The 25,477-nt window shown below is 46.5% G+C and overlaps 12 protein-coding genes across 12 annotated transcripts; 4 read left to right on the forward strand and 8 right to left on the reverse strand.

Annotated features, from left to right (window-relative positions):
• Window positions 1–100: 100 nt before the first annotated feature.
• Window positions 101–409, reverse strand: CKS1 (cyclin-dependent protein kinase regulatory subunit; the record flags this gene model as incomplete). Its single annotated transcript, XM_020209299.1, has 1 exon — window positions 101–409. One exon carries the CDS (start codon window positions 407–409, stop codon window positions 101–103), a length of 309 nt encoding a protein of 102 aa, XP_020066575.1.
• Window positions 410–1,651: 1,242 nt separating this feature from the next.
• Window positions 1,652–2,572, forward strand: CANTADRAFT_33299 (PRMT5-domain-containing protein; the record flags this gene model as incomplete). The annotated part of the gene is made up of 1 exon (XM_020208505.2): window positions 1,652–2,572. A coding segment is annotated over one exon (921 nt), but the record flags the coding sequence as incomplete, so codon positions are not given.
• Window positions 2,573–2,599: 27 nt separating this feature from the next.
• On the reverse strand, window positions 2,600–3,415 carry CANTADRAFT_87480 (U2-type spliceosomal complex subunit; the record flags this gene model as incomplete). Its single annotated transcript, XM_020211345.1, has 2 exons — window positions 2,600–2,772; window positions 2,797–3,415. The coding sequence occupies 2 exons, from the start codon at window positions 3,413–3,415 to the stop codon at window positions 2,600–2,602; spliced, it is 792 nt and encodes a 263-aa protein (XP_020066577.1).
• Window positions 3,416–3,730: 315 nt separating this feature from the next.
• On the reverse strand, window positions 3,731–4,231 carry SUI1 (translation initiation factor eIF1; the record flags this gene model as incomplete). The annotated part of the gene is made up of 2 exons (XM_020209124.1): window positions 3,731–4,029; window positions 4,201–4,231. 2 exons carry the CDS (start codon window positions 4,229–4,231, stop codon window positions 3,731–3,733), a joined length of 330 nt encoding a protein of 109 aa, XP_020066578.1.
• A 661-nt stretch (window positions 4,232–4,892) lies between these two features.
• Window positions 4,893–6,224, forward strand: CDS1 (phosphatidate cytidylyltransferase; the record flags this gene model as incomplete). Its single annotated transcript, XM_020208645.1, has 1 exon — window positions 4,893–6,224. One exon carries the CDS (start codon window positions 4,893–4,895, stop codon window positions 6,222–6,224), a length of 1,332 nt encoding a protein of 443 aa, XP_020066579.1.
• A 927-nt stretch (window positions 6,225–7,151) lies between these two features.
• Window positions 7,152–8,666, forward strand: SCW11 (putative glucan endo-1,3-beta-D-glucosidase; the record flags this gene model as incomplete). The annotated part of the gene is made up of 2 exons (XM_020209003.1): window positions 7,152–7,724; window positions 7,776–8,666. 2 exons carry the CDS (start codon window positions 7,152–7,154, stop codon window positions 8,664–8,666), a joined length of 1,464 nt encoding a protein of 487 aa, XP_020066580.1.
• Window positions 8,667–8,768: 102 nt separating this feature from the next.
• On the reverse strand, window positions 8,769–9,614 carry CANTADRAFT_45268 (uncharacterized protein; the record flags this gene model as incomplete). Its single annotated transcript, XM_020209194.1, has 1 exon — window positions 8,769–9,614. The coding sequence occupies one exon, from the start codon at window positions 9,612–9,614 to the stop codon at window positions 8,769–8,771; it is 846 nt and encodes a 281-aa protein (XP_020066581.1).
• An 846-nt stretch (window positions 9,615–10,460) lies between these two features.
• DAL1 (allantoinase) lies at window positions 10,461–12,613 on the reverse strand (the record flags this gene model as incomplete). Its single annotated transcript, XM_020211095.1, has 2 exons — window positions 10,461–11,911; window positions 11,999–12,613. 2 exons carry the CDS (start codon window positions 12,611–12,613, stop codon window positions 10,685–10,687), a joined length of 1,842 nt encoding a protein of 613 aa, XP_020066582.1. The 3' UTR covers window positions 10,461–10,684.
• Window positions 12,614–13,889: 1,276 nt separating this feature from the next.
• On the reverse strand, window positions 13,890–14,978 carry ETR1 (Etr1p; the record flags this gene model as incomplete). Its single annotated transcript, XM_020211340.1, has 1 exon — window positions 13,890–14,978. One exon carries the CDS (start codon window positions 14,976–14,978, stop codon window positions 13,890–13,892), a length of 1,089 nt encoding a protein of 362 aa, XP_020066583.1.
• An 850-nt stretch (window positions 14,979–15,828) lies between these two features.
• On the reverse strand, window positions 15,829–16,485 carry CANTADRAFT_44216 (uncharacterized protein; the record flags this gene model as incomplete). The annotated part of the gene is made up of 1 exon (XM_020209068.1): window positions 15,829–16,485. The coding sequence occupies one exon, from the start codon at window positions 16,483–16,485 to the stop codon at window positions 15,829–15,831; it is 657 nt and encodes a 218-aa protein (XP_020066584.1).
• A 3,446-nt stretch (window positions 16,486–19,931) lies between these two features.
• HGT19 (Hgt19p) lies at window positions 19,932–21,854 on the forward strand (the record flags this gene model as incomplete). Its single annotated transcript, XM_020206408.1, has 1 exon — window positions 19,932–21,854. The coding sequence occupies one exon, from the start codon at window positions 19,932–19,934 to the stop codon at window positions 21,852–21,854; it is 1,923 nt and encodes a 640-aa protein (XP_020066585.1).
• A 2,118-nt stretch (window positions 21,855–23,972) lies between these two features.
• GLO3 (ADP-ribosylation factor GTPase-activating protein) lies at window positions 23,973–25,349 on the reverse strand (the record flags this gene model as incomplete). Its single annotated transcript, XM_020209047.1, has 1 exon — window positions 23,973–25,349. One exon carries the CDS (start codon window positions 25,347–25,349, stop codon window positions 23,973–23,975), a length of 1,377 nt encoding a protein of 458 aa, XP_020066586.1.
• Window positions 25,350–25,477: the final 128 nt, after the last annotated feature.

Below are 25,477 nucleotides of genomic sequence, written 5' to 3' on the forward strand. Positions count from 1 at the left end.
GATGGGTGGTATGATAAGGAAGCCAGGCGGCCACAGAACCCACAGAATTGAGGCAGTGGCCAGCCACGGCGACCACGGGCCTGTGCCTTCGTGCTGGCGCCTACTGGCCGTAGTTCATGGGTCTCTTGAACAACAAGATGTGGGGCTCGGGGGCGTGTGTCTCGTAGTGGGCCCAACCCAACGATTGGGTGATGCCCAACCCTCTCCATTCCTCCTCCAACAATATACGAAGAGTGCCTGTCTCTGGGTTGAAGTAGTCCTGGGGAATGGCCTTGAGCATGTTCTTGGGGAGCATCACATGTCTGTATTCGTGGGTGTCGTCGCTGTACCTGGGGCTGTAGTGGATCATGTCCTGGAACTCCAACACTTTGGCCCGTTCGGTGTCGGTCAAGTATCTGGGTTTAGCCATTGGTGTAGGGGTGTTTTCTGGGTGGGTTTATGTGCGGATGGCTGCTAAGCGAGCAACAGGCGAAGGTCGTACTTTAGGGGCCTTTCAATTACTTCCACAGCTTGCTGGCTTCAAACGGGATGGTGGGTGGTGGTTGGTTCTCGAATGTCGATTGTCGCTGGACGTCGATTTTTGCATGAAAAAATGGACGCGTACGATGAGTGTTTGTGGTGAGCGAGACTACCAGAATAGGAAGAAACACTCTTGGGGAGGCAAAGGAGTAAGTGGGACCAGGGTGGGGCCGCTCAGGATGTAAGCACCATGCTGCTGGCTACCAGTCGGGTCTTTTCGCTGGTGACTAATTGGAACTGGCCTGTTCCTGCCAGTGTTTGGTACGGTGTGCGCAGCTTGAAATGCGCCAGTAGAATAGAAGCGACAGCACGGCTAATTAACTGAGTTGTCTTCTTGCGGAGGACGACAGAGCAACAGCACCACATCAGGCATTCGGGTACTGTCTTGCGTCAATCGCCACAGGACAAGTATCACAGGCACCAGGCGTGAGATTGTCGTTCTCTTGACTCGCCGCCAGACACCACACTACTAGCATATTACATTGACCACACTGCTAGTATAGAATTTCGTCTGTTAGTCAGTCCAAAGAGACCAGCGGTGTACTTCATCGAACATTGCCAGCGTGAGATGTCCTACTACGCCCTCGAAACTACCGATCCTCCCCTACAAGTACTCAGAAATGGTTTCCATCTAGTGGTCTATACACACTGTCCTGGATCCAACCACGACTACAGCTCCATCGACACAGAGCTCTTGTGCAACGTTATCATCAGGCTCAAGCCTGCCGCGGGAACAGCGGCCAGTGCCTTGGCGTGGGCCCACGAGCAAAGGACCCGTTTCCCCACCCAGATCATTCACTTTGTGCTAGACATGCCTGCGTTGATCCGAGAGGATGCCACGGATCTAATAACACAATTGACCCGTTCCTACCCCGAGATTTCCTTGCTTGTACCCACAAACAATCTCGCATGGTACGAGTTATGGCACAAACTAGCAGGCCATATCCGCTTGCTGTTGTACTTGTGCGCACCATCCCTCCAACAGTGGAGGGTCGAGTCGCCTGACCTCCTCTTTATGGATATCTTCTCCGAGCCAGAATATGCGGAACTAAAGTGCTATCCTCAAGTTCCGATAGTATTACCCGATCCAGCGTTGTTGGCTAACATCAGGAGAATACGACATTCCGTGGTCCACCCCTATCAGAACCTCTTGATCGACCCGCTCCAGCCGTTGCGTGATGATCTCACTGTCGGAGTGTACGACCAGTTTGAGAAAGACGAAAACAAGTACCACCAGTATGACCAGGCTATAGAATTAGCTTTGGAAGATTTGTCACACCATTACGAGAACGTTCGTGTATTGGTGGTGGGACCTGGGAAGGGTAAGTTGGTGGATAAGCTATTCAAAAATAGCTGCAAGATGACTGTCTTGCTAGTCGAAAAAAACCCCCATTGCATGACTATCCTAGAACAGAAAAACAGAACAGTTTGGTCCAACTCCGCCCAAATCGTCCTCGGTGACATACGGAATTATCAAACCGACTTCAAACCACATCTAGTCATTTCAGAACTTCTCGGGTCCTTTGGAGACAACGAATTGTGCCCAGAAATCTTAGCCCCATTCAATAGGGAGCCAAAGCCTCGCATTATGATTCCTTCTAGCTACACCAGCTACTTGCAACCTATATTTTCTCCATTGTTGAACGATGTTGACCTGCGCCCGTACTTGTGTTCCTTGACCAGGTATATCAAGTTAGCCAACTCCCAGAAGGTGTGGGAATTTGAACATCCCTCAGATGATTCATTTTCTATTACCAAAACAATCAACTTCACATCGTCAATGACCCATTCCTTAAATTGCTTCCTTGGCTATTTCAGGAGCAATTTATATGGGCACTTGAACATAACCATCCTGCCCGACGATGGGGATGGAGACGAGTTTTGTAGCTCGTGGTTTCCTATATTATTTCCAGTCCACTCTAGCGTGATTCAGCAGGGTCAAAGCATTGAATTGAAGGTGACACGAGTGACAACCACGACCAGAGTTTGGTACACATGGAAGTTCCAAGAAGTGGAGTACAATAAAGAGGGTCAATATTGTATGGAATTGTGATGACTTAATGACACATTTATGCAAGGTTCAGTAAAGTAAGGCAACTTGAGGAGCCCTTGAAGATGTATCCAGCTCTTTAGGCGATGACTTTTCCGCACTGTTGCGCTTGTGACTGTTATCTCGTTCAGAGTTGCTCCTGTGGGTGTGTTTATCGCGATGTTCTTTGTCGCCATGCTTCCGGCTATCCTGTTTGCGAGAGTCTCTATCACTGCGTTCTCTCTCACCCAGACCTCTGTCCTTCCGAGAATCCCTCTCCGTATCACTCCGGTGTTTATGCCTATGTCTATGACCATCTCTGTGCCTATGCCTGTCACTTCTGTGTTTGTCCTGATCTCTACTTCTATCGGGTGACCTTTCTCTTGCATCCCTGGTCACCATGGTGGATCTGGCACTGCGTATCTTCATCAAAGGATCGTCTTCAATCACCGCAGAAGACTTCTGCTTGCCCACACCAACTATTCTGCTTATACTGTCGCCATCATTGCGTCTGAAAGATCTGTTTCCTTTGAGCATGCCCTCCACCTTCTCTTTACCCTCCACAAACTCATCGCTTCTCTCGATAAAGCCCGCCTCGTTCTTAGAGCTGTGGGGTACGTCCTCGTACATCCAGTTCAACTTGTTGAGCTTTAACTTCTCGGTCTTGCTCAAGTCGTCGTTGTTGAAATCATCGCCGTGCTGCAACTTGAGCAAGTTGAGGTACTCCTGCTCCTTCGCCAACTCTTCATTTCGTTCTCTGATCTTCTTGAGCTCGGCAAGCTTGGCCTGCTCTTCCTCCCAGACCTTGGTCTGGTTCTTGACCAATGCTGGGTTCCATGACTTCTTTAGGTTCAAGTCTCCAGCCATCGTGTTGGTATAACTGATAGTTTGAAGATCATCTAATCTTTAATGCTTCGAGTGATCAGTCGCACTGCACACATCGAGCCCCAGCACGAAATGAGATGTCCAGGCTGAGTAAGTGTATCATCTATGGGCTACCATCTACAGTGGAATAACGGGTGATTCCTATCGTGTGGAACTAATGTTAATCACATAATGGGCAGGAATGGGCCTACAATAACTACGACTGTTTCGATCGGTGTGTATTAGTCACGAAGACTCTGACTAGTCTACCAGTAGACAGCGCTCATGGCGCCGTCACTAGCCTCAGATTCAAGCGGCTTAGAAACCGTGAATCTTGATGTTCTTCTTTGGCAACTGCAACTGAGTGGTTAAGAATTCACTAACCTTCACTCTTTGGTCACCTTGCATTTGAATAACTTCACCCAATTCTTCATCCTTAACGATGTTACCGTTACAGGCGAAATCCTTCTTCAAAACCTTTAAAATCTTCTTTAAATCATATTCACTTGGTACACCTTGGACAGTGGTCAAAGTTTTTCTACCGTTACGTTGTTGAATACGAATATGGATGTAATTCGTGGGCTGAGCTTCTGAATCACCAGTATCAGCGAATGGGTCTGATGTTAGTAAGGGTCTGGGCTGCAGATCGGCGAGTGGACATGCTGGTTCTTGATTATTAAGCGGGTGCTGGTATCCTGTTTTCGCTTACGCTCGAGGCCTCGCTGGTGATCTGGATAAATTTGAGGATGCTGGACTCTTCCGCTAGGGTGTTTCGCATGGATACATACCAAATGAGTTTAAGTTTTGGATAGTTGACATAAAATGTAGACGGTCGATTTAAACAGGTCTATTCTCGTAGATAAGATAAAGACAAACAGGTGGGACCAGCTATAAGTAGTGAGGATTTTTACAATGACTGCGTCGTGTACCGCCAGGGAGCAAGGGCGAGGGGGCCGGGTAACGGCCCAATGCATCACGTGATCCACGATAAGCCTGGTGGCAAACCCACCGTCGCCATCGCTAGCGTCAGGCGTTGCCCTTCTAGTGGCGGTAGGGCGCCTGAAGTTCCACTGGGCAAGTGCTCCTTCCCTCCGGTCGGGTGCAACAATACCCGCACCCGCTCTATTGTCTCAGAATGGCTGCTAAGAGGCAGCCGTCTAGCAGTCATTCGGTAAAAAAAGATGGTAGGCTTTGAGGCGGATCTCGCCATCAGCACCGTCGTTCCTCTTCAGCCCGGAATGACTCTTCTGGCACCTGAACACCGTGGATCACACCACACATCTTATCTAATTAACCATCACTAAGGATGTTTGGGTGACACACTATTTTCGAGGGAGTCGCACCAGATTGTGCTGCTCACACGCACCCAACACTGGGCATGTGATCGCGGACTCGCAGATCAAGTTAAAATTATGGATTATTCCAATCACCATCCCACAAAATAATCACAGCACATTTGCCCATCGGAGTCTCATCCATCATGGCACAAAAGAACGAGATCGACTCCACGGCCAAGGTGGACGCGGTGACCACGGACAACCACGCCAAAGTGTCTGGCCAGGAAACCGTCACCAAAGAAAGCGAAAAGGCCAAGCCCAAGAAGGTTGTTGTGTCTAACGAAGCTGAGAAGAAAAAGCAGGCGTTTGTGACCAGAACCATCTGGACCTTCGTCATGATCTTGTCGTTCTTCGCAGTACTCGCGTCTGGCCATCTTCCATTGATTGGCCTCGTGTTGGTGTTCCAAATTCTCACCTTCAAGGAAATCATCGCATTAACAGCTGAGCCTGCAAGAGACAAAAAAATCCCATACAACAAGTCCCTCAACTGGTACTTCCTAATTGCCACCTTGTACTACTTGGACAGCCAGAGTTTCTTCAACTTCTTCCAAGATGCCATCTTTACCAACAGAGTGTTGACCTTCCTTGTCCTCAATCATAAATTCGTCAGCTATTCCTTGTTCATTGCTGGGTTCATCTTCTTTGTGTGGACCTTGAAGAAGGGCTACTATAAGTTTCAGTTTGCTCAGTTGTGCATCACCCATATGACCCTCATCTTGGTGGTGTTCCAATCGCACTTGATTATTGACAACATTCTTAATGGTATTTTCTGGTTCTTCTTGCCATGTGCCTTGGTTATCGTCAACGATATCTTCGCCTACTTGTGTGGTATCACCTTCGGAAGAACTCAATTGATTGAAATTAGTCCCAAGAAGACCGTGGAAGGTTTTGTTGGAGCTTGGATCTGCACTGGTATTGCTGCCACATTCTTCGCATTTGTGTTGTCCCAGAGTGATTACTTGATCTGTCCTGCAATCAACTTGTCTACCCACTTGTACAACTTTCCTCATTGCGACCCTCAGCCAGTATTCATCCCCCAAATCTACCAATTACCACAAAATATCGTGGATATTTTGGGCGGACGTTTCGAGATTATCAGCTTCAAGCCTGTGTATTTCCACGCTGCAGTCTTGGCTACATTCGCCTCCCTTATTGCCCCATTCGGAGGATTTTTTGCCTCTGGTTTGAAGAGGGCTTTTGGTATCAAGGATTTCGGTGATACCATTCCAGGTCATGGTGGTATCACCGACAGATTAGACTGTCAATTCTTGATGGGCTCATTCAGTTACTTGTACTACCAAACCTTCATCTCCGTCAACAACATCAACATTGGCAAGATCTTACAACTTGCCATAATCAACTTGTCGGTGCCGCAGATTTTCCAGTTAATTAAAAGCTTGTTGAGATACTTGAACAGCTTACAAGTGATCGACAGCGACAAATTAAAGGTCATTTTTGATATTTTGGATAATTAAGCCCAACCTCGTGGCCATACACGATCTCCGAGATACATTGGGAGTGCCATATTTCCTAAGCAGGACATGGCGTGGTGCGTTTAATAACTCAAATTAATCTAAAAGGTTAAATGCAGATACGACAGTCTTGAAACCAAGAAGCTAAAATGGTATAAACGTTCTAGTTAAGAAAATAAACGAATAAAGTTAATCAGAAGTCAACTGTACATATCTGCTCGTCTAGCAAACTTAGATTTCCACTCAGGATGTATAAAGCAGATGAAGTAGCTGAAGACTTCCAGAAGTTTTCAGGACATAGGGGCCTATTCCGTAGCGACTGGAACAATCGGGATTGTTCATACCTCGGTTCCTACATCTCTAACTTGTCTTGGTTCAGGGGAACTGCTGGCCATAGAAGTCCTAAATGGACAGCTGACCAGGATCGCGCGCACCACTCGGGCTGAATCCTGGCTGAAAAAGGAAAGGCGCCGCACCTGTCTTGCAGCAACGACCCAATACGGGCGTGTCACGTGTACATGGTGCCCATTTCGTGCGGGCAAAGGCCGTTTTGGGCCTTTGTGTCACCCAGCATGAAGGCGGATGCAAAATTCACTAGCGTTTTCAGTCAACTAAACCTTCACAAGCAAAGAACGATCCACCCATATGGATCGCTGGTAATTATGTAAATGCGTGGCCTCAAACCTAATCCGGATGCAGTAGCCAGCCGTGAAGCATCCGGCGGGCAGTTATAAAAAGCAGGCCGCATCTTGAGAAGTTTGACACTTCACCTTTCGGGCCATCCATTCTTTACACATCGTGTCTCATTCCTGACTCTTCAGTCTACTACATTCGTTCAGACATTTACAGCTACTTCAGGGCCATATACATTCCTTTCCCCACTCAGGACACTCTTTTGTTTGACACATAGCCCAATCCACACTCTTTACAATGATACACCAACTTATTGCCTTGGCCCTCTTTGCCACAGTCCTCGAAGCTGCTCCTTTGCCAGCTGTCATAACGAGGTACCACACTGCCCCCACAGTTACAACCACACAGACCTACACAACCGGTACCACCACGTTGTATCTTCCACCAGTGCAATTGTTCATCTCTAACGGAGTGAGCTACACCTTCACATTATCCAACGAAGAATGGGCCACCACACCCCAGACTCGTACTAGCATAGTGGACCTGAATACAGGAGCAGAAGGCGCTCCTGCTCCGGGTACCACCACCTCCACCACTGCGCCAGCACAACAGACTGCTGGTCCAGCTCCACAGCCAACTACCGAAGGTCCTTCTCCACAGCCAACCACCGAAAGTCCTTCTCCACAGCCAACAACTGAAGGCCCTGCTCCACAACCAACCAGCCAAACCCCAATCGCTTCATCCACGGCTTCAGCACCAGCCCAAGTCTCATCTCCTTCATCCCCATCTCAGCCAACCCCGAACGCTCCAACTTCCGTGGCTATCTCAACTGAAACTCCACAGGAACCTACATCTTCCACTTCTTTGACGGTTCCTACCACCGTCTCGTTGCCAGATCCTTCTTCCGATGTTTCCTCGGAGCCTATCTCCACTGGCACTACTCTCAGCACTGCTGTTTCCTCCTCTACTTCCTCGTCGTCCTCTGCTGCTTCGCCAACCTCGTCTGGCCAAATCACTCCCCCCTCTGTCATCGTGTACTCACCTTACCAGGACAACGGAAGCTGCAAGGACCAGGGAACCATTGACAGCGACCTCGAATTCATTTTCAGCAAGGGCATCAAGAAGCTCAGAATTTATGGAACTGACTGCAACCTTTTCACAGCCACCTTGCCAAAATGCTCCCAGTTGGGAATCACCGTCAACCAAGGAGTCTGGTTCACCCCTGGCCAGGGTGCAGACTCCATTGACGGCTCGGTTCAAGACATCATCGATTACGGTAAATCTCAAGGATGGAGCGTATTCGATGTGATCACTGTTGGAAACGAAGCTGTCAACGACAACGTTCTTAGCGTGTCACAATTGACTTCCAAGATCTCGTCCGTCAAGCAACAGTTGAACAACAATGGCTACAACGGCCACATTACCACTTCGGAACCTCCTGTTTCATTCACCAGACACCCCGAATTGTGTAATGATTCCGAGATCGACATTGTCGGAATCAACCCCCACTCCTACTTCGATCCCAGTGTCGATGCCAGCCAAGCAGGTTCCTTTGTTGCTGGTCAAAAGAAATTGGTCGAGGCTGTCTGTGGCTCCAAGCAGGTTGTAATCACCGAAACTGGGTACCCATCGCAAGGTGACCTGAACGGTGCTAACCAACCATCCCCAGAAAATCAGCAAATCGCTATCAAAGCAATCTTGGACAGCACTGGAGGTGATGTCACAATTTTGACTACTTACAACGATTTCTGGAAACATCCAGGTCCTCACGGAATCGAACAATACTTCGGAACTATTCAATTATTTAGTTAGATGCATAATGATACAGCAATAATAATACGTTAATACACAGTAATATACAGTAATATACAGCCACCCGGGGCTTCGAAGTGGAGGCACTCGCGACTGCTGGCTTCAAAAATCAATCACCTTGTCGGGGAAGTACTCGTCGATCAATTCCAAGTAGTACTGTTTCAACTCCTCCACGTCGTACAGTTGGTCCGTCTTTGAGTATAAGTCGTACCTGTTGAATGCCTTGACTGCCTTCAACATTTCTTTGTCGTGCTCGTCCATGAGGTAGCTGTAGGCATACTCCTGGTGCCAGGGATAGAACGAGTGATACCGGATCATCGCCAACGCTTCTGGAGGAAGAGTTGAGCTCTTTTTCGCAACGTGATACATGTACTCGTCGTGGCCCCAGCTTAGCATAACCTTGTCCAAACCACAGTGTTTGGAGTAAATACCGTATTTGGTGTTGTATAATGGGTTGAAAAAGTCGGGATTTTGTTTGAAGCTATCAGGAAATATTATCTTCTTCAGGAACTTGCATCCCACAGGAAAAGTATCACCCACCACGTCCCACTGGCCCTTGGAATCAAAGAAATAGAGAAGCTTGCCAAGATCGTGGATCAACCCCACGAGCTGGAACCACCTTGGACGATTATCTCTTCTAATGGCCTCGGCGGTCTGTAGTGCGTGGTCGATCTGTGAGAGCTCTGTGTCGGGATCTGAGTCGTCCAACAACTTATTGAGCTTCTCCAAACCTTCCCATATTGTCATTCTAGCTCTAGTCTTGGTCTTAAAGTTAATCCTTGCCTGGATATTGTATGCAACCGTCTGCAGCTCGTGCTGCTCCTCGTAAAACTGCTTGACTCTGTCACAGGCAAGTTCGTACTGTCTGAACGACTTGGTGTCAATGTTCTTGTATTGATCAGAGATGGTGGCCCAGTCCGGATCTGAAGGGTTGATCACGGGGTCCATGGCCCCCAGTATGGTTGTTATATGCTCTTTACCGAGACTTGACTCTTCGGATACGTTCTTTTGACTATCCTCAGCCTGGTTTTCTTTGTTGGCCTTCGCTGCTGCTACTTGTTGTCGTATCCCATCCTTGAGCTGGTTAATGAGTTGGACCTCGTTATCGAGGCGCTCAAGAAGCACCCCGTCTCTTGTGGGAGCTGGTAGGGTCTGTGCCGTCTTTGATGTTTTCTGCACTCGACTGGACTGGCTTGACTTGGGACTCATTGTTGTATGATTGGTTTGAGATGAGGCCGTGATAAGGTGAGGAGGGGGTAAGATGCAGGACAGACACTGGGTAGTGGCATTTTGCCAGAAGTGCTGATAGATCAGCCAAATAGGAAGATTGGGTGAAGAAAGTAAATTGCCAGTGTAGCAAGCTAAGGATAATGAGATCTGCCTTTTGGCAAGCGCATGGCATTACCTGGATCATTACTATTTGGCGGCTGGTGATTGAATACCTTAATAATTTTTGAGAACCATGCAGGATTAGCTAGTTCGATCTTGTATCTTCGGAATCTCGTCTCATTAAATCTAAGTTTAAGTATAAGTTTAAGTATACCAGGTGGAGTCAATACAGATGAGCCCTTCAGGACTGGTCACTGATTCAGCTCGGATTGAATCATAGGTGCTACAATTTGTTTCACCTGTAGAGGCTAACTTTCACATTGCCTCCACTAGGCTCCAAAGCTCCAGGAGTAGTTCGTCTGTTTAGCAACAGCTCATAGTAGAACAATACCTAAGCATACACTTTTGAGGAATGAAAATCCTACAGATACTCTCAATTGTAAATGTGCAAGCACATCATCTATTGTGGTGTGAATGGAATGAATTGAAATTAAACCTCTATATTGATCCTATTATTACATACATGAACAGCTCAACAAGGCATATCAAGAAGAAGCTGAACGTGGTGTGATTAAAATGTAGCCAATGTTGTTCAAGAACTCACATTTTGTGTGCATTGTGTCAAAAAGTTTTTCGCAGCAATATACTGTTGCTTTAGCAACCGTTCCATTTGTGGTTCCAAAAGAGCCCTATGCGAATCTTGGCTCCAAAATCAACTTACCCATGGCAATGTCGGAGTGACCTTTACCAAACTCGAACACACTGTTACCGCCCACCAAGGTCTCGACAACTCTTCCTTGGAATTCCTGCCCATCGTATGCTGTCAATTTGTTTTTAAAGTACGTTTCTTGATTCTGAACAATGTACTTTTGTTCTGGGTCAAATATTAATAAATCGGCATCATATCCCTCTTCGATTTTACCCTTGCAGTGACTTAATCCAACCTGTTTGGCGGTGTTGATCGAACACCATTTGTTGATCTCCTCAAGGGTCACTGGGGGGTCAAGCTTGAGCCCCTCGGTATACAAAATAGGCAAACCGAAACCGACGGAACTAATTCCTCCCCAGGCTTCGAAGAAGTCACCCTTCTCCAACCCCTTCAACTCCGGAGTACAAGGAGAATGATCGGAAACAACCGTGGTGATGATATCGTTTCTCAAGGCTTTCCACAATAATTTTCTATTGTCGTCGGTTCTGATGGGAGGACAACACTTAAAATGGGTGGAGCAGTTACTGATCTTCTCGGCGCACAACGACAAGTAATGGAAACATGTTTCTGCTGTGATAGGTAAGCCCTTTGATTTTGCTGCTCTTATTAATGGCACGGCTTCGTGGGTGGCCAAGTGGACGATATGTAATGGGACGGTGGGAATAAGAGTTGAGCAGTGAATGATTTCAGCAATTGCGGTGGTTTCGAAGTTGTCAGGACGGGAGGCCAAGAAAGAGGCATAGGAGGTGGGATCGATATCCTCCAAAATCGAGTTTTCCTGTTGTGCCAATAAAAGAGGCGTTTTTGTTTTCTGGGTGTCGTCCATGTCTATGGCTTTGTAGAAAGGCGATTCTTCTGCGGAGTGGTGGTTGGCCATACGAGCGTATTTTCCGAAAGTAGGCTCTGCTGCTGCCAAGAGTGGGGACTTGGCCAAGGCAGTGGCCTGAGCATCTGTCAACACCGAATGGTCGATGGATCCTGCATGGTTGTGGGGAAGATGGCAGTTTTCGTGTTCCTCGTGATGGTTCGATTTGTCTTTGTTCAAAAGCTCGACCACTGGCTGGGGAGCCCTGCTGATGAAGGAGGCAGACATCCCAAGGTCAAACTGCTCGATATCTTTGGAGAGGGTAGCCATCGCATCTTTGTGGGCGATGGGAACTGGCCCAACTTGGAGATGTCCACTCAGGTCGGTTTCCGGAGCACTTGACTCGTCAGAGTCGTCCTCGCCAACACTAAATTTGGCGTGGTTGGCAACGAGTTCTGGCGAATTGTTCTCTCTTTGTGCAAGCGCCACTGATGGTCTGTGAGCGTCGGGCTGCATCTCGGCGTGGAACATCAACACCGTCTTATTGTCTTTGACCTGCTCCATTGCCTGGATGATATATGCTGGATCGATGGCAGGGAACTCGTCCACCCCACTCTCGATCAAGAACCCCTTGAAGCCCCTTACTCCCATGGAAATCAAAGGCTTCAAGTGCTGCAAGTTGTCGGGGATCAAGCCACCCCAGAAGCCCACGTTGACCCAGGTCTGGCCCTTAGCGGCGTTGATCTTCAAGTTGAAGTTGGCCACAGTGGTGGTGGGGGGAATGGCATTCAATGGCATGTCGATCACGGTGGTGACTCCGCCAAAGGCCGCGGCTCGGGTTCCGGTCGCAAACCCTTCCCATTCGGTACGTCCCGGCTCGTTCAAGTGGACGTGGGCGTCCACTAACCCTGGCATGATCACGAGAGGCGACACGTTCCTGTAGTCAGCTGGAAGCACATTGTAGTGGACAAGCGTGGGGTGGGACTCGGGAAGGACTGAGTGCACAATATGGAGGATTTTGCCCGACTCGATGGAAAATATGATGGTGGCTGGAATGACGGCAGTGCCAACAAGCACCTTGGTGGAAGAAAGGGCACGGGACATTTTGTAGATGTTTGTTTTTAATTTTTCTTCTTCTGAAGGTTTATCTTTGGGGCTAATGGGAAGTATAAGGTAATCTACTCTCTAGATGACCTGTTATTTGCCAAGTTATCTTTAATTACTGATTAAGATAATAAACGGGGAGGCTGGAGTCTTTGGAGATCGGATTTTGCTGGGGCTGTCTGATGAGAAGGCGCTGCCTGGGTAGGTTCAGCCGAGGGGATGATATCTGACAGGTCTACTCTCCTTGACGTGTGGAATAGTAACTGACAGATCTGCCAGATATGTGCGGGACGCCTACTATATAGCCTAATCCGAATCAGGCAGACCCACCATGCACAATCTGTAACCCCGATGACATCGATCCGCCAATGGGGGGAAGCGCGAGACCTGGGGATATGCACCACCGCGAGAGGAGACCTCGCCCTCACGTGGATCCCGGGGTCATGTAGGTCCCGATGGGCGGGCTTACGGTTGGGCCAATGGCCGAATTGGTGGGAACATACTGATAAGAGCATTTTGCAGTAACATTTCTTTTGCGCGGGCCGCAAAGTCACGTGACCGGCTCTCTGGGGGCTCAGTGCCGGCTACAGCTGGAAGTTTCGGGATTTGAGAACAGCTTCGAGCTTTCCGCATGGTGGATACTTCGTCCCATGACTGACCATCAAGAGGTGACCATCAGTGGAGGCTCTTACGTCCTCGTACCGTCGGAGGTGGCCTCCCGCTGGCTGACTGGTGGGGCTCGCACACGGAATTTTTTTCCGATGAGCTCGGGGATGTCCGAAGGCAGTTGTGAGCGAGTGGCCCCAAAAAACTAGCCTAGGAGAATTCACCTGAAGTCGAACAAAATCCAGGGGGTGCTCTTGTAAGGGCTCCTGGCAGCAGAACTGTTCCATGTGTGCCGAAAGGTCGGTCCCAAGTGCCCATGACCAGTTTCAGAGGCATAACCAACCTGAAAACTCAGTTAATCTATTTCCTACCTATTTCTTGGGGTTGTTCCACAATCTAAGAGATACTCGGTGGTATGGAAAAGCGGGAGTAAAGCAGGCCACCTCGTGTAGAAACAATTTGTCCCACTATACCCAAATGGCCTAATCCACGATTTGACTCGAGATCAGGGCTCTCAAACCACTTGGGTTTCCATGAAGAATACTACAGTAAAAGAAATAGTTTTTTGGGTATTTCATTTGCACCCAAACGCAATCTGGGCTGGGCATGGAAGCCCAGGCTTATGTCGCTAATAACTACCACTCAGCTGAATTTTCCCTTAACGTAGCCATCAGTAGGTAACCAAGTGCTTCCCCTTGCCAGTAATTCCCGACAAGTACAACTCGCTCAATTTCTTTTCGCCGTCGAACTTGACTTCGGTGGAAGAAGCATCAACCAACTTGCCCTGCTCATACCAGTCCACAATCTTGGCCAACGTTTCCTGTTTCAACTCCTGGTTGTTGGCCAACAACGCAGTCACCCAGAAACCAGCACTAGTGATGTTCTTGAAGATGTGCAAGGAGGTAGGCAAGATGACTGGCTGGAACGACATACCACCGTAGGTCAACATAAGGCCATTGTTGGCCAACTTGCGTGCTACACCAGTGGAGTTTTTTCCACCCACACAGTTGAATGCCAATTTAATTTCTCCACCAGTCTCCTTGACCCAGTCCTTGATGGTGGAGCTGTACTCACGGCTGGAGTTCTGTTCTTCGGTGATCACATGGGTGGCTCCTTTCGCCTCCAATTCCGCAACCAACTCCTGCAAGTTGTCTCTATCTCTAACCACACTGATAGAATTGATACCAAGCAACTTACCGATCTGGGAAGCGTACTGGCCAACCGCAGAATTTCCACCGTTTTGGATAAACCAGTCCTTTCCTGGAGTGAGCTTGACGTAGTGGGTCAACATCAAGTAGGCAGTAAGCGGATTGACGCTAATGGTAGCACCTTGGTTGTAGGTCAAACCCTGAGGCTTACCTGCAGCCTTCGATTGCTCCGGATTTCTGAGCTTAATAAACTTGGACGAGTCCTCCAATGCGTGGGTTCTCCAAGTACCCAAATTCACCAGAGCAGGGATGACCCAGTCACCGACTTGGAAGTCCTTGACACCTGCACCAGTATGAATCACCTCGAACAAGCCTTCGTTACCACAGACCAGAGCAGGCTCGGTGGTTCCAAATTCGGTGGTTGGCTTGGGCTTCGATGGGTATACACCCTGGATCTGGTTGATATCACTGGGATTGATGGGAGAGGCCAATGTCTTCACAATGACCTGATCATTGCCGATCTTGGTTTCGTCGATCTGGTAGGAGTGAGTCTCAAGGACGTCTTTAGGTTCTCCGTGTTGCTTATAAAGAACGATGTGAGAGGTAATCATTGATCTAACTTGGGTCCTGGAAATTGACCTTTTTGCAATGGTTGAAAGCATAATATGAAAGCAAACCGCTTTTCCAATTGTAAAATATGTGCTTATAGCAAGAAAGATTGTGGGTCACGTGATCTGTATGGGGAGCAACTTGGGTACCAACCTGGCAGACTGAATGCAGACAAGTTTTGTTGCTAACAGTGGTTTGAGTATTTAAACCTGGAGAGTTCTGAAACTCTAAGCTAAGCAGCAATTAAATATAAGAATCTGGTACGTCTTTATGTGTTGAATAATATTTCAATTCGTATGGGACTCCAAATACCACTCTGGTTGTACGAGCTCACCCATCAGGAGCTACTGATGTAACTACTATTTCTCAAGATATGGATGCATATTATAGTTGCTGATTTGACACAGCCTAAAGTCCGGTGTAGAATATCGGTGAGCCTGAGAATAAACACTCAGTCTCAATAATCTAACGAACTATACCTATTAATTGATTTATGTGAAAAGTCTTTCCAATGTACTTAGGTAATTTTGTGTGCTATTTGTTGGAAGCTCTTAAGCATTATTTTTAAATTCATTTATCGTCTCAACTGTAATTATCCAAAGTCTTCTCGATAGATTGAATGAATGCAGATATCTCAAAATTACACAACTTTGTGAGATATTTCCAAAAATGTCCAAATGCCAAAAAAATCATTGGGTTTCTATATAGTGAAGACAATACTGCTATTTAAAACAGCTCACTGGTGGCCCATATGATCGTGTTAGTGATATTGAAAAATTATACTAACCATGCTCTTTCTCTGTGTACATACCTACGACTTATTGCGGAGTAATTCTTTGAAATTATACGTATTTACTCGTCCTTCTTGTCTTTTTCAGCTCTTGCTCTAGCAAGCTTCTGAGCCTTCTTGAGCTTAATATTCTGCAATGTTCCCACAATGAAGTATACGAAATTAAAGAATACAACCCAGAGTTCTGGCAGGATAAATTTCTGGGCAATCACCAATGAGACCGAGGAAGTGATAAGAGAAGACTTCAAGATGGCCCTATAGTTGGACTTCAATCCGGCCTTGATCACGGCGAACGCCCTTGAGATCTCTTCCGAAACAGATCCTCCCTTTGATTTGTAGCCATTGAGAAGCGAAACCCAACTGGTGAAGGTGGCTGCCAACAATGGGGTGACTGTTGACAACAGGGTCAAGATCTGCAACACTTTCAACCCTGACGACAAGGGTGGTTTGAAGATGGTGTTGATGATCTTGTATAAGTTGTGGCTTAGCGGCGTTGCAATCAAACTGCCGTATATGATCATGGTAACGAGCTTTGGCGAGAGCACATGGTGGACCTTTTGACCAAGAATGGTGGACTTCTGAAACTCGCCAGTCACCACTGAAGAGATGATCTCATTGAGTCCCAGAAACACACCGGAGGTTACCGATTTGGTGATCAATGGGTAGGCTGCGAGATACGCGAGATATTTTGCGTTCAATGACTTGGAGTTCTTGGACATGCCGTTGAGCAGATTGGATGGTGTTCTCAGATTGTGATACGAAGCAATACGCGTTGAACAACAAGGATAATATTGGCACGGAAGATATATTTCAATTAGCCCGGAGATTGGTAACGCAGTTACGTAAGCGAATATTATATTGGTACCCTGATTGCCAACGCAAGACTGAAGTATATAAACCGGGATATTTTCACGTGATACCCAACAGTTTAGTGAACGGTTGGAGGCACTCGATGCGGGTTTAGGCTTGATGAAGCAACTCTGGCGGGGACTGGTGCGGTTGGATGGCCGAGAAAGGCCTAATAACTCATATGTCAACGATCTCGGGTCGGAAACCATCCGAAAGTGGGAACAGAAAGGCGGAGAACCCCGATGTGGATGGGAGGGGATAGATAAGCGCGAAGCCACAAGGAGCGTGTCACGTGCCGGCAAGAAGCGATCCCAGAATACTATTCTGGACCGATCTGGGGCCGTCGCAACGAGCTTCCTAATTGCTGAAGACAGGCAATTATTGCCATTCTTGTTAGAGCTTAGTCAATTTGGTATATAGGTAGCCGATATTATCAGGGATTGGCAAATTGACAAGAACCACATTGGTCTCCCTACAGTACTCGAGGCACAGCAATTGGTGTATCGATTGGAGTCTTTGTGCGAGAACGCTCAATCTTTTTGTTTAGTTGATGTAATTGAGTCAAACTCAACTGGAGTGAGAAACGTGATTGATGAGCTCCAGAAATCTTGGTCTATCCTTAAGTGGTGGGCCTTTGTTCTGCCAGTGCAAAGTTTTGGGACGTAATCCCCTTTTTAGGAAAACTTTGCCAGAAAACTTTGCCAGAACACCGTTCAGTGTAGTTGTGACTTATCTAAGTGTCTGGGTGTCCGGAGTAATTGGCTCACGAGCCTTTGCCAAATCAACTGAGATCCAATTCATCCCAAGTACGAAATTGACACATGCGGTTCAAGTCCTCAAATCTAGAGGTAATCGGTTTACCAACTGATTTACACTTCTTGTGATGGGTCAGATGTAACTTCAGTTCCGACGAGGAATAATAGTCATTCGCTGACTATCAACGTCAACCAGGACATACCGGATTTTTGAAATTAACGTTTTGAGTTATTTAATTGCGGATGCGTACCCCAGTATTTGAAAGTTTAACATCTATTGTGTAGGCAATTTTACCGATTTTTAGCAAACTTCTAGAAAATCACGATCACCTCGTAAAAGATCTTCAACGAAACGTGCCATGGGGCATGAAAATCCTCGGAAAATACATCTGAATTACTATGCAAATCCCTATTGTGCAGACGGATCTTGATTGCGTAGGATTTGTAATCTGACTAGGTACAATCCCCAAACTTGTGGATAATGTTCAGATTTACGGGATGGCTCACCAAGGTGGTCTATGGATTCTCGGATGTTCCAACATGAGGCCACAATAGTGTAAAAAGCTTCTTTTCCCCAATTAAGAAATGGAAGACGGCTAGAACACGATTCCGCCCAACCACAAAATGCCAAATAATAGGCTACGCATGTGTACCCCAGACTCGCCCAACTAACGGAATCACAGCTAGTCACTCATAACCACCACCAGTCTAAGTGAGTGGAGTAAAAATGGCCTACGACACGGTAGCATGCTGATCACAGGGTACGTGCCGAGGGATTAATTGACGGAGCCATCTCACCGCACGAGCTCAATGGATACAATCGAACCAGTCCCGTAACACACGTCGTGGTTTTGCAGTAGGGACCTATTCCCGACACATTACCCCAACGGTAGAACAGTGTAATAAAAAAATATTCCGTATTTTGGGAGTTAGCAGGGCTGACTCTATAAGTGGTCTGAAACACGAAAATACCCCAACCGGGACCCTACGATATGGGGTAATGTGGGGGGAGCTTCACGGGTTTTCATTGGTAGAACCATATGTAGGTACAGAGGTCTCCTGTATATAGACCTATCGGAGGAACAGCATCTGAAGTGCGATGCCCGCGTTGTGCTTGCACGACTGGGGTCCATCATTCTCGGAGGAACTGCTATGGTCAGGCCAGGAGCACTTGTGGGGTGGGGAGTCTCGAAGCTAGATGCTATGACATCAAACGGTTCCAGGACCCCGTAAAGTTTAATAGGCCAGATGAGCTATTGTCAAGCCATCTTGGTGATCTAGGCTTCAAACAAGGTGGCTAAGCAACTACACGGTACTCTGTATTGAATAGGTTGCTGGTGCCTATAGTTTTTGCGTTGCAGCATGTATAGCCTGGAATGCCAGGCGGGAGAACAGCACTGGTGCAAAGAAATTCGTTCGGAGAAACAGATTAAAAAAGTGTCTGCATATGTCCAAATTCTGCGCGTCTGCCTACACAAAAGTTTGGCACATTTATGGCATCGGTGGAACAACACCTGGCGGAGGGCGTCTTTGGGCGACTCCTTCCATACTTGTGCTCTTAAGCCTACGATACCCAATTCCCGAATCCCCCAACAGACATAATGTACCCCAGTGGAGTGCAGTGTACCCCACGGGATTAGCTTCATCACGATGAGGGCACTGGAAACGCACCATGTCCGAGATAAAGGTAGTTTGAAGCTCGAGAAATCATTGCTGCTGGCTCTCCATCGGCTATCGAGGAGTTCGCTCGGTCGGACTTTGGTACCTTTTGTTCCTGATTGCTGAAAGATTACATGCGACTACTCACTAAAAACAGTTTGTATTCGTGACATCATACGCTAAGTGACAGTGCAGGGATCAGTCAACTTCAGGAATACCCCACATCCTCCTGGCTGTTTTCCCGAGCCCATGCATTTTCTTGACTTCAGACATTAGTCTGGTTGAGTTGATGGTGTGTGATGGGCCGCCGAGTAGGTGCAGCGATTGAGTTACAACTGCGCCGAGACAGACCTCACCGGTAGTAATACAAAGCGAGTAAGGTCAATCGTAGCAATTGTATCGTGTTCCAAACCACCGCAAGCGACCTCGTGCATAGCAGACCACAACTATGACGAGTTTGCCATCATTCAGGTCGCTGCAGATCTTGAGAGATCACGTGTGTGGCGATAGTAACTGACAAAATAGCTCGTAACTGGAAGCCCAACGGATTCCCCCCAGTTTCGAGAGTTTTTAGTGTCCAAGAAGTGTTTTGTTGTACCCATAATGCTTGTTATTTTCTTTTCGAGGCGTAGGTGGGACTTAGCTGGTTGTTCAGGTGGTGCCTTTTACGGCGATACAAATGAGATTTTTGTCTGCAGACACTTGTTTGTCAATGATATTTATTTTTTCCCATCCGATCTGCAGGCTGACGACTGCACACCTGGTGTAAGTGCAGCGTACGCGGCTACCCCACTGACGCCCCGCATAAAATGCCCACCAATGCCGGCTGCTAAATGGAACTATATAAAGCTCAGAGCATCCCGTCTTGTAACCGATTCATCTTATCATCATCTACATCAAATATGAGTGCTCCAACTGATAACAAAGTTGAAGCCACACAAGCTCCAGCTGGCGATGGCTTGTTCGAACACACTTCTTCCTCCTCTTCCGTTAGTGAGAGAAAGCACAAGGACCCATCCGACTTAGAGTCCACCCGCTCCACTCCAGCCGAAGCTAGTGCTGAAAGAGGTAACGTCTTGGCCCAATACACCGAGGACCAAGTCATGCAGATGGGTAGACACTACGCTTCCAAGCACGGCATGGACTCTGAATTATTTGCCCGTGCTGCTGCTGTCTCAAGAAGTCCACAAGGCTTCAACTCCATGCCTTTCTTGAGCGAAGAAGAAAAGATCGGCTTGAACTTGGAAGAAACTAAAAAATGGCACATTCCACCAAAGTTGTTTGCCGTTATTGCATTGGGTTCCATGGCTGCTGCTGTGCAAGGTATGGATGAGTCCGTCATTAACGGTGCCACCTTGTTCTACCCTAGATTTTTCCTCAAAAATACCCACAGGGCTGACTTGATTGAAGGTTTGGTCAACGGTTCTCCATACCTTTGTTGTGCCGTCTTCTCCTGTTGGACTTCCGACTTGTGGAACAGAAACTTGGGTCGTAAGTGGACCATTTTCTGGAGTTGTGCCATTTCTGCCCTTGGTTGTATCTGGTCTGGTTTTGTCAACAACTGGTGGCACTTGTTCATTGCCAGATTCTTCATGGGTATTGGTGTTGGTGTCAACTCGGCCACCGTCCCTGCATATGCTGCTGAATGTATTCCAAGTCGTATCAGAGGTTCTTTAGTCATGTTGTGGCAATTTTTCACTGCTGTTGGTATTATGTTTGGTTACGTCTCTGCCTTGGCCTTCTACTACGTCACTGACCACGGTGTTGGCTCTGGTTTGAACTGGAGATTAATGTTGGGTTCTGCTTGTATTCCTGCTTTCATTGTTATGTGTCAAGTTCCATTTGTGCCAGAATCTCCAAGATGGTTGATGGCTAAGGGTAGACATGCCGAGGCTTTCGACTCATTGTTACAATTGCGTAAGGAACCAATTTCTGCTGCCAGAGATACTTTCTACCAATACGTCTTGTTACAAGAAGAAAACTCTTACGATGCTTCTTTCTTCAGAAAGTTCATGGAATTGTTCACCATCAGAAGAAACAGAAACGGTGCTCTTGGTGCCTGGATTGTCATGTTCATGCAACAATTCTGTGGTATCAACGTTATTGCTTACTACTCTTCTTCCATTTTCGTTTCTTCCGGTTTCACTGAAATTTCAGCATTACTCGCTTCCTGGGGATTCGGTATGCTTAACTTCACCTTTGCCATCCCTGCCTTCCTTACCATTGACAAGTTCGGTAGAAGATTCTTATTGTTGTTCACCTTCCCACTTATGGCCATTTTCTTGTTGGTTGCTGGTTTCGGTTTCTTAATTGACCAAGAAGCCAATCCAAAGGGTAGATTGGGTATGATTATTATGGGTATCTACTTATTCGCTGCTGTCTACTCTTCTGGTGAAGGTCCAGTTCCATTCACCTACGCTGCTGAAGCTTTCCCATTATACCTCAGAGATGTTGGTATGTCCTTCGCTACTGCCACCTGTTGGTTCTTCAACTTCATTTTGGCTTTCTCCTGGCCAAACATGAGAGCTACCTTCACCGAAACTGGTGCTTTCTGTTGGTACGCTGCATGGAACGTTATCGGTTTCTTCTTGGTCTTATGGTTCTTACCAGAAACTAAGGGTCTTACCTTGGAAGAATTGGATGATGTCTTCTCCGTCTCTGCTATGAAGCATGCCAGATGGCAAACTGCTGAATTATGGGATGACCTCCAAAGAAACATTCTTCGTCGTAACATTCCTAAGCAACCTGCATTGTACGAACATCAAAGAATGGCCATTACTAACCCAGAATGGAACGACAAGTCTGAGGTTTCTCATGTTGAATAAGTGTTTAATTCCAACCCCATCACAGTGTGATGGTAAATATAATAATTGATTACGTGCATAGCTTGTAGACTTCCCAATCTAGATTGTGGTACGAGCCCTGTGCAGACATGCAGTACAATTGAAGCAAGAAATTTTTGTCTGCGTCAAATTGAAATACATGGTCACAACCTATTCATTGCTAGTAATACGAACTGTCCGTACTATATTCGTGGGTGAGTTCCCCTCAGTATTGTTTACGACCATACTATGACAAGGGCAGTCTGAAAAGGTGACTTCTAAGAAAAAACGATGTACAAACTTCCAGAGTGCTAGTTCTTCACGTATTTTCTTACATGGTCTCGTAATCTTCTACCGAGAACTTAAACTTTGTTGCTTGATAGCCCTGGCTCTTATGGAGTTCTTCCGGTGCAAGTACGGACTTCCATAAAGAAACGCGGTAAGAGTAGCTCATGTTTGCTTTGATGGATCAGTCGCGTCTCAACTCTCCAAAGTCTCTCAACCAGTGAGTTGCAAACTATGCAAGCTCCTGTCAAGTTATAGCCGACATTCGCTGGCTTCTTAAGTTTTATTCATCTTGTGTGCTAATCGTATTCAATCAATATTTTTTCTTAGCTTAAATTCCTCGGTGTTAAAGTTACAATACGAGGAAGCCAAGTTTGATTGCTGTTTCTTGCCATCAACAAGTTAATTATACACTAGTCTTTTATTACACAAAGACAATCTCACTATAGTGTCCAGACTCCATTTCTTTTTATAGCCAAGCTATCAGTCAGGAACGTCAAACCAGACTCTGGCTAGACGTTTCTTTTTTGCGATTATTGATTTACAGTGGGCTCAGATCGAACTCATCAGGAGCTGAGGGAATTTTGTAGAATCAGGTTGAAATAAGCCCCTGCGTGGTTGCAGGTACCACGATTTAGTACAATACACCGATCATCGCTTATGGAAGTTTGCAACCGAATGAGAAGTTATGGAGAAACCGAGCCAAAAAATGGACTGGATTGTGAATCGCTATCCTTCCATTAGCCATCCTTTTTGGTAACAGTCTTCAATGTAATAATTTATCACCTCCTCATGATTATTTCTGATACTTGGTGTTAAATTGTTGGGCTTGATCGAAGCCTCTGATTCTTGTTATTTACGTTGAATATTTTTAGAAAAGATATCAGATTGTAAGACCTCAGAACAGGTGGGCAATTAATAGTGCCCGACGAAATTCCAGAGAGAGTACACTTATGTCCTTGTAAATCAACGATAGCACATAGTTGTTGATTACTTCGCTTATATCCAGTCACTTAGCCAACAGTCATTCTTTGCTTACATTAATGAATTTAGCTCTCCTTCAAATCATCACAGAAAAGAGCTATATTAGATTATAACTCTGAAAATTATACTCAAACCATAGATCACATTGTTTTTCTCATAATTATTAAGCATTTTATACCAATTCATCTTGACTGCTACAATCACACCCATAGTTGAACAGATTTCCTATATGGGGGAACGCAAATTGAGCCCTAACGAAATGGTAGGTCGTGCGCCACCATTAAATTTGATATATAAACAGCCTCATCGAACAAAAGTTTTTAGTTCTTTGATACGAACGCTTCCTATTCACTGCACCATACTGTTCATGTATGAATGGAGGGGAAAAGGAAAGCCAGAGCAATACGAATAACGACCTCATACCGAGATCACTTAACTGTAGTGATACTTGGATCTTGCGTTTTCGATACAGACGACAATAGCCCTTTCGTAATTGATTGTCGGGCTAATCGCATGGCAAGCAATACGTTGGCCAAGAGAGCGGGCCAGCGAAATGTGCTTGCGAGAACATGAATTGTCTCGCGTGTAATTGTATGTTTCTCAGAACTCTTCTGGGATGTACTTTTCCGATTTGGACGCTTAGTTTTGATGCGTGCTGTATCTAAGCGAAGTTTACGAGCTATGATTAATTTTCACTTATACATTAATGTTGAGATGATCAGACCCCTATAGTTTTATACATTTGCATGGATCGACTCAGTCTTAGGCAGCTGCATCAGGATCTGTAGCGTGCTCAAATGGTCGAGAAGATCTGTGGTATCTCTGTCAAAGAACTCGACAACAACCTCCCCTTTATCTCAAAAACTCTCTCAAGTATGACCCCAACTTATTAGCTCCGTCTTCCAATGCATCCTTCAAAACATCCAAATCTTGATTGGCGTTGCCGGAAAATCTTGAGGCAAATTCTCTTGCAGTGGCTTCCAAATCACCAAACCCAGCATCGGAAGATGATCCGGCACGACGTGGACCGTTTGGACCTTCCTCTTCTTCGCCAAAGTAAGACGAAGATGAGATAGATTGAGCTCCGCTGAATGCTTGCAATTTTTGCTGGGCTTCAGCTTTGGCCAGCTCGTCGAATCTTGGACCTCTTCCAAAGAATTCGTCAGAAGAAATACCCTTTTGAGTACCGAATTTGTTATTGACCTCACCAGTGTATTTGATATCCTTGTACTTCTTTGCGTTAGGGTTGGCAATGACGTTTGCCCCATCAGTCATACCGAAACCCAACTTTTGGAATTGAACGGTAGTTTCATGAACAGGCTTGTATTCTTCGGTTGGCTCTTCCTTCTTTGCCAGCTTCTTAGGCAAGCTTGAAGTAGTAGAAATAGAGGCAGGAGTAGAAGCAGGGGTTTCGGCAGTTGGAGTGTAGCCCAATTTCTTAGCTTCCTCAGCCTCTTGCTTAGCTTTCTTCTCAATTTCATCAAAATCGATTGGCTCTTCAGTTTTGTTAATTCTTTTAGCAGCCAATCTCGAAGTTCTTGGACCGTTGCCCTTACCGGACAAGATGGATTTCTTGGCAGCACTGGCGCCGTTGGTTGCGGTGGTACTACTCTTTAATCTGGAAGTAGTTCTGACAACTGCAGGCTTCTTCTTGAGACTCAAATCGTCAGTGGAACCGTTGGGTGTGATGTTCTTGGACAGCAATGGCGAAGGGGTGGAGTTGATAGGCTTGGTCCAGTTAGAGAAGAAGTCATCTTCCCCAACACTGGCACTACCGTCTGATGGATTGCTGTCGTCAGCGTCCTCAAGAGTGACGGTATCTGGATGCTTTTCGGCATCCTTCAATGCTTTTTCTTTCAACTTGTCCTTGTACTTCTTGGCGACTGGAGCAGTGTATTTGGAAGTAGCATCAACTCCGTTCTTATTGATGTATTGAGATCCTCCATTTTTTGTGTAGAAGTCTTTAGCCCTTTGGTTGCCGCCAAACTTGAAGTTACGCAACTGAATTCTTTGCCACAGATCAAGATTGGATGACTTGACAAACGATATGTGGACCCCCAAATTTCTGTGTACTGCGGAGCACTCCAAACACAAGAAGATACCAAAAGGTATAGAAGTCCAAGTGGGGTTCTTGTTTGGACAGTCGAAACAGACCTGGTTGGCAGGATCTTTCTTCAATCTTTCGAAGATCTTGGCGACCTCTTCCTTTGTGGCGAAGTTGTCAGACATGGCGGTGGTGGTGGATAAAGATTGTTGATACGTGGAAAACTGAGTAGATCAGGTCGTGCGCGTCCCGCCTGGCGCCGTTCGGATGTTACGCGATAGGATGGATGCAAGAAGATGGTGATTGGGGGCAC

Source organism: Suhomyces tanzawaensis, assembly GCF_001661415.1.
Source record: "Suhomyces tanzawaensis NRRL Y-17324 unplaced genomic scaffold CANTAscaffold_1, whole genome shotgun sequence".
Taxonomy (NCBI): Eukaryota; Fungi; Ascomycota; class Pichiomycetes; order Serinales; family Debaryomycetaceae; genus Suhomyces; species Suhomyces tanzawaensis.